Source organism: Branchiostoma floridae, chromosome 7 (assembly GCF_000003815.2).
Source record: "Branchiostoma floridae strain S238N-H82 chromosome 7, Bfl_VNyyK, whole genome shotgun sequence".
In the NCBI taxonomy this organism is placed as follows: Eukaryota; Metazoa; Chordata; class Leptocardii; order Amphioxiformes; family Branchiostomatidae; genus Branchiostoma; species Branchiostoma floridae.
This window is the reverse complement of record NC_049985.1, coordinates 1,310,380-1,320,753: the sequence shown is the minus strand read 5'-3', so window position 1 is coordinate 1,320,753 and position 10,374 is coordinate 1,310,380. Positions and strand designations below refer to the sequence as shown.

At 48.0% G+C, this 10,374-nt stretch overlaps 2 protein-coding genes across 2 annotated transcripts in view; one reads left to right on the top strand and one right to left on the bottom strand.

The window, feature by feature from the left end:
• Positions 1-3,671, top strand: part of LOC118419246 (carboxylesterase 1C-like) — a 4,144-nt gene extending 473 nt beyond the window's left edge. The window contains exons 2-8 of the mRNA XM_035825593.1: positions 139-318; positions 649-923; positions 1,407-1,491; positions 1,751-1,927; positions 2,118-2,271; positions 2,930-3,161; positions 3,407-3,671. Of these exons, the coding sequence (XP_035681486.1) occupies positions 139-318; positions 649-923; positions 1,407-1,491; positions 1,751-1,927; positions 2,118-2,271; positions 2,930-3,161; positions 3,407-3,671 (1,368 nt within the window). The remainder of the gene's footprint in view (positions 1-138; positions 319-648; positions 924-1,406; positions 1,492-1,750; positions 1,928-2,117; positions 2,272-2,929; positions 3,162-3,406) is intronic.
• Positions 3,672-6,813: 3,142 nt separating this feature from the next.
• The window catches only part of LOC118419245 (protein dachsous-like), a 44,455-nt gene continuing 40,894 nt past the window's right edge, over positions 6,814-10,374 (bottom strand). Inside the window, exon 21 of the mRNA XM_035825592.1 lies at positions 6,814-10,306. Within this exon, the coding sequence (XP_035681485.1) occupies positions 7,530-10,306 (2,777 nt within the window). The 3' untranslated portion in view covers positions 6,814-7,529. The remainder of the gene's footprint in view (positions 10,307-10,374) is intronic.

Sequence of the window (10,374 nt, the reverse complement as noted above, 5' to 3'; positions counted from 1 at the left end):
GGGGGGGGGGGGTAGTGTGATAAGGAAGAGATCAGGGGAAGGGGTGAAAGAGAAAAATTCTAGCCTTCAGTTGTTTGTGATAAACTTTGTACCAATGTGTTGTTTGTTGTTAACGTTTTTGTTGTTCTTCCGGCCCAGGTCATGGTGTGGTTACACGGAGGAGGTCTGGCGATAGGTAGTGCGGACACCTACCCGGCTGAGATCCCCACGTCACTCAATAACGTCGTCATGGTAACCATAAACTACCGTCTGGGCAACCTGGGCTTCCTGCCGACCCGGGACGCCGAAACGGACGGCAACGTTGCGCTAATGGACATGGTGAGCTTTATGTGCCAACATTAATGATAAAGAGGAAAAAAAAATTGTTGAACCGCTTGCCCAGATTGCGAAGTGACATAGAGAAATCATTATCATTGAACACGAAACCACACACACACACACACACAGACACACACACACACACACACACACACACACACAGACAAACACAGACACACACACACACGCGCGCGCGCATATATATAGATGTATACTTAGCTGTGAATCTGGAAGAGAGTTAAGGTTGTGTAGGACATGTGGTCATCTTGTAGTATTTGCTTGAACATATCGTCGGCGACTATATGAATAGTATACTCCTTTTCACCATAGGCTAAAGCCCTCCAGTGGGTTCAGGCAAACATCCGGAACTTCGGAGGAGATCCCGACAGAGTCACCATCTTCGGCCAGTCCGGCGGAGCCTGGGGGGTCTCCCTGCTCGTCATGTCCCCGGAGACACGAGGGCTGTACCGCCGGGCCATCTCTCAGAGCGGCGTGGCCGGGCTCGGGGCCAGCCGCAGGGGAGACACCACAAAAACGGAGACCCTAGCCGCCTCGCTAAACTGCACCACAACCTCCTTCGATGACATGATGAGCTGCCTACGAAGGTATTTTCTACATCTATATGTATATGTGTTATCAAAGTTCAAGGTGAAACCCTCCCACACCACATGGTGTATAGGGCGACGCCAAGCTCCTTACCCCTCGGGCCACACAGCCCTGGTACCATATTCCGCGGTTGCCATCCTGTAGCAAGTAAAAGATGTGAAGGCACAGATAATACTGCAGTAGGGTGGGCGTTAGGGGTGGGTACCGGTACAGAAAATTCAGGTACAGGTACGGTCCAGGTCCAGAGGATCAGGTCCAGGTCCGGACAAGAAAGACAGTTTTGTAAAGGTACACCGTACCGGTACCCACTCCTAGTGGGCGTGCATCTGCGTGCATGTGAGTTCGGCTAAGATGATCTGCCTGCGGCGGTTTATAATGTTCTACACGTAAAAAGTAGCGTTATAGCGTTATAAGTTTAAGTCCTTCCAACACCGTATCAGTTTATTGTCAAACAATAATCTTTTTTTTTTGCTCGTCCATAGCAAACCAGCCCACGACGTGTTGGAACTTGATGCTCCAGTCCCGATAGTCGGAGGATCTTTCTTACCAGACGCAGACGATCTGTGGGTATGTTTTTTCTATCTAGTCTTGTCTTGTCTTGTGCTATCTCCTGGTCCTGTGTTGTTCAGTTTATAGATGTACCTCACGCGGCAGAGAGTGTCTGTATCGAATGGGACTGTTTGGCGATAGCCGGTGTTGGTTGATGTATGATAATTTAGGGTTTACCATGGCCAAACATCCAACAATATAAGTTAGGTACTCATTTTACCTCATTCGAAAGAGGAAATCTGTATTCTAATGTGTTTTTATTTCCCTCTTGATCCAGGACATTATGTACAAGAAGGAAGTTAACGAGGTAGACTACCTCCTTGGCACCACCGACGGCGAGTTCAGTTACGGGCTGTTGGGCACAGTTCCCGAAGTGACCGCGGACGGTCTGAACAGGACTGTGTTGTCGGCTATTCTGCCGGCCCAACTCAACTTTGTCGCCGCACAATTTCCTGTAAGAGTTACGTTTAGGCCAAACGATGTCTGCTGCTGTTTCCCTGCTTTGTTCAACATAATAACAGATTCTGAGAGGAAAATCTGTTCCTAGGTACACACAACTTTTTCATGGAGTAAATGAAGGCAGATACAAGTTTTTCTCCCAGCCCCCTGTTTTTTTTTCATTTTTTCCTCTTGCCTTTCCCCAGGACGGCGATGTGGACAACATCGTGCAGCCCGTGATAGACCAGTACATGAACCCCGACTCGGACGACCCGATCTACACTCGTGACCGGTTTATCCAGCTGATGACCGACAACAGGTTCACCGCAACAACCGTACTCATGGCGCAGGCTGTGGCAGGTATGTCAGAGACTCTACCGTATGCTCATCTCATCGTCATTTATAGTCCTTTCGATCTTCAAGCAGGTCCTACGGTAGCATTAGATAGTATGACTAGGAGTGAAGCCCACCTAGGAGTATGTTTGGCTACTGGCATGGCGTGGCTGTTGACCCCCTTTGGCCAGCTGTACTCCTTAGTCAGCTATCTTATGCCACTAGTAAACCTGCCTGGATACTAAGCCCTTAGTACTATAGTCGGGTTGGCCGTTGGGTACATCCAAACATACTCTGTCATCATCCTTCCAACCGTCTGTTTTTCTGCTTTCCGGAGGGTCTGATTCAGCTAGGCTGAGTCCTGTCAATTCTCTGATATCAACCCATCTCTTTTCATTTTTCTGTCTACCTCTAACTGTGTTGATTAACGCTAGTTCACCTTTATACGTGGGATAACCTATGTCCGATGTATTTATCAACAGGGTATTTAGAGGTATCAAGTCGACGGAAGGCGATTTTAGATGGCAGTTTCTTCAAAATGTTTGAAAACAGTGTCCGACTTAATACACTAAAATCCCCCATTTTCAAATACAACGGATATAGGTTAACCCACGGAAAAAGGTGAACTAGCGTTAGGTCTGTCTGCTTCATTCTGAAATGTAAACTTTCCGTCCCTCCCTCACAGCGCACGACACTGCCCGGGTCTATCAGTACGAGTTCCAGCATCACACCACGTCGGTTTCCCCGGAAAGACCTTCCTACGCGAAAGCGGACCACGGCGACGACCTGTTCTACATGTTCGGCATCCCGCTCCTGCGTGACGACACCGGCAACTCCTGGAAGTACAGCTTCACCCAGGAGGAGAGGGACCTGAGTCTGGACATGATGGCGTACTGGGTCAACTTCGCCGCTAACGGGTAAGTGGAGATATGTTCTTTGATAGGCGAAAGTCTAATTTTGTCCCACAAATCATACTCTGAAGCAAGATTTAATTAGTAAGAAGTAATTTCCAACACAAAGATTGGACTTTGATTTGGATTTCGACTGTCCATTCCCACTATTTCTCAAGAAAAGATCGCTCCGCCTTGCTATCTAATATTTTTTCGACTTGTTTGTTTAACTATTTCCTCATTTTCTCATCTCATCTCATCTCATCTCACAGAGACCCCAGTGACTCCACCGGTGCAGCGCGCATGCGTAACCTGGTGACCTGGCCACGGTTCATGACGTCATCCCAATCCTACCTGAAGCTGGACGTGACGTCATCTGCTGACGTCAAGCTGCGGGAGTCCAACATGAAGTTTTGGAACGAGGAGGTGCCGAGGCTGATGGGAAAGCAAGTTACCACCGGTGGCGCTGAGAAATACACGTGGAGCTTTTTGCTTGTTGCCGGCGCCTTTTCAGCTGTAGTAAGTTTGCTACAGTAGGGGTGACCTGGTAGTATTTTCATCTGTAGTATGATCTAGTATGTTTGCTACCAGGTAGCATTTTCAGCTGTAGTAAGTTTGCTACAGTAGGGATTACCTTAGCTGTAGTGTAATGTTTGCTATAGTAGGAATAACCTGGGTGAGCATTTTCAGCTGTAGTAGGTTTGCTATTCTCCAAGCAAAGGTTGGGTCGGAGGGATAGTAGTGGTTAGGATTTCTGCTAACATTGTTTACGAGCCGTGACTGTCGCAAAGTAATACAAAAATCATGATATCATATCACAGGTAACTTTCATGACTTAATACAACTAGTGTCGCACTACCAGTGTACAATGTACATACCTGTAATGCTGTATATCATAGTGCTAGTAAGTGGTTTAGATGCAGGGTGTCACATGTATAACGTTATATAGGTTTGAAAACTTTCGCAAATATTTGAATTCTTTCAATATAAACGCCCACTTACTTAGAAATGGCAGCAGACTGTCGAAGTATTTTTCAGTTCTCGTTTTACACTACATTGTCTTTCGTACACTATTCTTGTAATTTAGCTGATAAGTAAGTAGCAGAGGCTGGTATACGTTGTATCTTATTCAGTGAGTGAGCAATAAATATTCTTACAAAACGACTTTTCTTGGTGTGATTTCATTCCACAAAAGCATACTAAGATATTCGAAATCATCCTTTACATACGTAAAGTTTGTAACCCAATGCATATCTAAGCGTTACAGTTGTGCTGAAGTTATAACAGTTACACGTAACGTTATATTGTATCATCTACAGAAACTTACATGACAATGCTATATGAAACTCCGGTCGTGTCAACGAAGTCATCATGTAATTCGCCGGTGATCTATGTTAGCCTAGCCTGGAGTCCAGCCTTGTTAGCTTTCGCCCGTTCCCAAAGATTGCTACCTCACCCTTTGGGAGCGGACCACAGCTAACAAGGCCGGATTCTAGGCTATATCTCTCTTGGCCTTATTATGCGGCAAGTTTATGGTCGTTGTAAAGTCACTTCATCTCGCTAGAGGCCGCCAGTGTACCGAGAAAAGCCTGTCACTTTCGGATCTTTGGTGGAACGTTTAAAAAATACAGTCGATTCATCTCCCAATGCAGACAGGGTATACGAATTATGTATTTAATTCTTGTTCTGTTAATCCTCTTGAGTAGTTCGGATTTGACTGAGATTGAGTCTCTCGCGGCATGCGTACAAAATGGCAATATTGACGCCAAAAGAGGTTCCCGATCGCAGCAAAAGTCTGATGGTATCGTTCCCTGACGCCAGGAGGCAAGCCGGAAAAGAATGCGTCAACAATCGCCTCCTGGCCTCCTTGCATCTGCGGACATTATTTCGGCACAAGAAGAAGAAGAACCAAACATTTCCCTACTCACCTTTCGGGGAGGGGGAGGTGCTTGACACATCTCTGGGGAGGTCAGAGTTCAAGTGCAGTCAGTGATCCATTGGCGTCGCTCGTAACCGAAAATCTGACCTTGAAATTGTCCCGGTGACCTTGTGTGGCGGTAAGCCAGACTGATCCGTTCCACAGGATTAAGATCAGATTTCGCGCCTTCCTCGGGAGTCACCTTCCCGCCTGCCCCGCTGCTAGGGTTACTGTCGTCTGCAGGGTTGCCATGGCGACGCCCGTCTTGGCGGGAAGCAGGAGGTGTCTGCGAGTTGAACCCGGTACCTTGGGTTAAGTACCTGTCATACACACAGCGTGAGAACATACGGAATGGTGTAAGGGTTGTCTAACCTTCATCGACGTACCCTTCCGTCAAGTAAAGTTAGATTGGAGAGGTTAAACACAAACACTTTCTGAGGTGATCTTCTTTTTTTTTAGCTCTGTGTAGCTACGCGTGTTGTGTGTTAATCTGCAGCTGCCTCTATTTTCTTCATTTCTAGTTGCTCATTTCAACTCTTGTAACTCTACTTGGGAGACTGAACTGTTTTTGCATAGTGTCCAGGTGGATCTCTGCAGTGCAGTTTCTGTATGTTCTGCCAGACGGCGCTTCTTTTCTAATGGGTGAAGTCTGCCATCACTGATTGCCTTTTATCCTCTGCAATAACGTTGCATACCTTATTCTTAGTGACAATATTTCATATTACGATCTATGATTAATGATGATATAGATTTAAGAATATGTAAACGTTAGAAATTCCTCCAATGATTGTAAAAGCCCATGCTACACACTCTTGTAATAGGTATATTTGCCTGCCTATAACGTTACAACTGTAGATAGGTTGTCATTATGAAGATCGGATATGCGTTGCTATTTACACATGTTGAAATACTAATAAGCTTACGTCTTGATTTATTATCAGGTCCATTGCCAGATATTATGGCAGCACCCGTGACCTGAATCTTGACCTTACCTTTGACACCACAGGTGCATTGTGCCCTTCAATGAATGTCGTTCCAAGGTCAGGTTCGGTTCGGACAGAATCCAGACGCGGGCCTGCGACTGAACGCTGCGGGTCGGTTTCCCTACAGGCGTGTTATGGTCCGGAATACTGGCTCAAACTTAGCGGAATCCTGATCCAATCTTAGCTTAACTTCAAGGTCAAAGCCTAGGGTGTGGGAGTTTTCTTTTACACGACCGTGAGTAATGTCTCTCGCCTAACTTACGAGTAGTGCAAACGAAAACTCTAATAGGGTCTTATACTAACCCGATGAAATCATTCTCGGAGGTCAAACTCTAGATCTATATATAGACTAAGGTACTAGTATATTTTTGCTTGGAAGTCCCAGGAGGATTTGGACATAGAATGCCAAGAAACGTTTCACCTTCAATTCAGGAGTTACCTAACAACCTATAAGTAAGGGGGGTCTGGAATCCTTGAACGATTCAATTTATTATCTGCTATGTCTACGTCGATAAAGCACATGCCTACTTCAATAAAGGTTAGGCTTCAAGGCACTACGCACGTGTAATACAAATCAAGCAACTAGATATATATTCTCGAAAAGTCACAAAGGTCTTTGACAATATACTTTTCATTCGCCAAACCTGCCCGGTCGTGCCCCGGATTGGAAGCATAACTGAGTGAGAATGTGAGACACTGGGTTCCTTGATTTATATTATCGTGCATTGCGTAATTTTAGCTACTATCAAACAATGATCACATCATAACACAACACCGCTATTGGTCATGTAACGTTTATTTTTGGTGTAAGTAAAAAAAACATTTGAAGCAGAACTAGTATTCTTCAAGTGGCACTTGTAGACCCAAAAATAACATCTGAGCTTCCAAAATTTACACAATACAGCGTGCCACATATAAAAAGTACACTTCTCTCGAAAGTGGTTCTTAAGCTATGCGTACTAGATCTGCTAGGACTTACACTTGGCACTATCCTAAACAAGCGTCAATCTCATTAAACTTTGAATACATTATGTACAGTTCGTCATGTTAAACCTTTGGATAAAAGTTTTTAGAAAAACGTCGTAATAACTTATACGTATTAAACATTGCAATGGAATGTTATTTGTCACAATAGATCTAACATTCGTACATTCACTTGATATGTACATTGAAGAGAATTCATTAAAAATACCAGGAATAGATCAATAGTTTTTGTAGTATTGATACGTTATCGAACCATCGTCAAAATAGCAGGATCTGCTAAGCGGTGCGTACGTTCATTACATGGGAGTAAAATTTCCATGATTTTCGAGAAAGTGATTAAATCTAGTGGTGAAAAAGACAATCATAATATCAATACTCTGTTCATCAAGTATCAAAAGTCAAAGCCTCTTTCTCTGGAAGATAACATACATACAAAACAACATTAGCAACTTTTCTTACATAAACATTTTTTGCCTGTACATTTGATACAAAGTTTCACAGCGGTAGAGTTCATATTCTAAGCTCCTGCTCGGAGCCTGTAGGCGACGGCACTCTCGTCATGAACGTAGAGGAGTAAGCGGAGCGGCGGTGAGGCGTGCTCGCGCCAGAGTTCGGCCCCGTAACTAGGGGCGACACGGAGGGAGACCTCGTCGCTAGGGGCGACAGTGACGGGGAGAAACTAGGTGTTAACGCCGGCGACGTGAAGGTCGACTCGTGGCTGATAGGCGAGCGGGGTAGAGACGATATGGACGTAGCTTGGCTCGTTCTGGATGAACCGCCTAGCGCGATCGGAGCTATTGTTGAAACGGAACTCTGCGGTAGGTTTGTGATAAGAGGTGGAGGGTGAGTTCTTACTTTCGGCGTGAACGCCGACTTCGGGTGGTGGATCTGCCGCTTCGCGACAGTCTCGTCCTTGAGTTTCGCGATCTCAAGAAACACGTCAGCCATGGGCTGATACTGCGGACCCCAGTCCAGCAGATAGTCCCAGTTATAACTTCCTCTAAGCTCCTCCTCACTCGCTACTATGGAGCTGAGCGAACCCGCGACTGAGGGCTGCCCGTCGTCGATGAGCACGAAGTCCCGCGTGCCGTCCATGATGGCCTCGTTCTCCTCCATGCCGACCTCGTGCAGCTTCTGGTGGATGAGGTTCCCGATGTCCATGTCGCCACCTGCCTCACCTCCCCCCTCGTCCCGGAACACGTGCATGCTCTCCACGCTCTTGCTGATCATGGTGTTGATTTGCGAGCCCTGGTTGGACGTCACGGCCAGCCGGGAGATCAGGTCCGCAGTGTCTTTAACGGACATTTCCGACATCGCGTCCTCGTCGTGCTGTATGCCCGAGTCGGGAATCTCACGGACCTTGTGCTGATCGGAGTTGGGGGAGATGGAGGCAGGTGTTTCGTTTATCTTTCGGATTTCTTCGTCTTCATCGACTTCTGAGGAGCCTCGTCCGCTCGACTGTGAGTTGTTGGAGTGCTCTGATATGTCCGTCCTGGTAAGAGTTCCCATATCGGCGGAGTTATCCGCGGTGGCGAAGGAAGGATGCCCCTTGAACATCCTGAGCTGCTGGCTTTGCTTCTGGCTGCCGTCCCTGCCGAAGGAGTGCGTGTTCTGCACCACGACCGTGTCGAACGATCCATCGAACGACGTGGGCGGCGGCCTCTGCTTCCTTCTCTTGAACTTCAGCACGATCAGGACCACGCAGAGGATGACGGCAATGAGCGCGAAGATGAGGATCAGAGCGAGGGACAGTGGCGTAAGCGGGGATAATGCACTCTGCGCTGATGGGTTGCAACCCGGACAGCTCCTGTCAATTTTCACTGATATAGCCTTCTGTTCGCTCAGAGAGCCGGGTCTCCCCGAGCTGGCCTCCACGATCAGATTAATCTGGTCTTCGTTCTCGGCTTGTCTGCGTTTGCGACGGGATGGGTCGGTCACCGTGTTGCCTTCCAGCAGGCTGGCTTTCACCGTGATCACGCCGGATTCGTTGATGGCGAACTTGTCGTTCCTGATCGAGTACGAGACGATTCCGTCGGGCCCTCCGTCTGCGTCAGTGGCCTCGACCTGCCCAACGAAGGTGCCGACATCTGCGTTAGCTATGACGGTGAAGATGTAGTTGTCCTGGGTGAAAACAGGTGGGAATTCGTCCACACTCTGAATGGACACCCCCACCTGTACGTCTGTAGAGAGTCCGCCTGTGTCGGTGGCTCGGATGTAGAACCCGTACGTATTCTGCGTCTCGTAGTCGAAAACCTCCCTGGTTCGGACCTCGCCCGTGCTGGAGTCGATCTCGAAAGCGTCCTTCCCTTGCGCGACATCGCTGGTACCGTCGTTGGTCACGTCCCGATCGAGTATGACGTACGACAGGGTTCCGTAAATGCCCGCGTCTTTGTCCCGCGCTTCTGCGGTGAACACCAAGGTTCCCACCGGCCGTCCCTCCGGCACATCCTCCAGATACATCAGCACGGGGAAGTCGGGCGGGTTGTCGTTCTCGTCGATCAGGTTAATCAAGACAGACGTGATGGTGTGTTTGGCGCCGTCCGAGGTGCTGTCTTTCGCACGGATCGTCAGGTTGTGCTGCGCGACTGTGTCGTAGTCCAGAGGGTTCGCAACCGTTATGACACCGCTCTGAGAATTGATGGCAAAAAGGCTGTCGTCATTTCCAGAAGTGATCTCGTAGTGGATGTCCGCATTCGGACCCGAGTCTGCGTCGAAGGCGAACACACGAACGACAAACGCACCAATGACAGCTTCCTCGCTGATCTGAGCAACGTACTGAGTAGAGTTGAAGATTGGAGAGTGGTCGTTCACATCGTCGACTAGCACATACACCGTGACCGTGCTGTTCCTCTCCGGCGTTCCACGATCGCTAGCTAGCACTCGGAGCGTGTACATCGGGACCTCCTCACGGTCAATAGCCTGGAACAGGATTATCTTCCCCATGTACTGGTCAGAATTCGGGCTCGGCTCGATGGTTTCGATCTGAAACTTCCCGTCCTCGTTGCCCTGCACGATGCCGAAGTGGATGTTGCTGTTGTCATGCGATTGGTCGGCGTCCGTGGCTGTAACCGTGGCAACAGTGGTCCCGCGCGGGGCGGCCTCGCTGACGTGTTCCTCGTACTGCCCGGCCGTGAACTGCGGGGCGTGGTTGTTGATGTCGTTGACCTGGATTCGGACCGCGACGACGGAAGCTAGGGACGGAACTCCGTGATCGCGAGCTTCGATGACCAGCTGGATGGTGGACTGCATGCGGTTGATCTCAATGGTCTTGTTGGTGAAGATCGTGCCTATAGATAAATCAACATAAAGAAAGTGGTGTAAGATTCATGAAACCAATACATTGTAGGGTAATTGA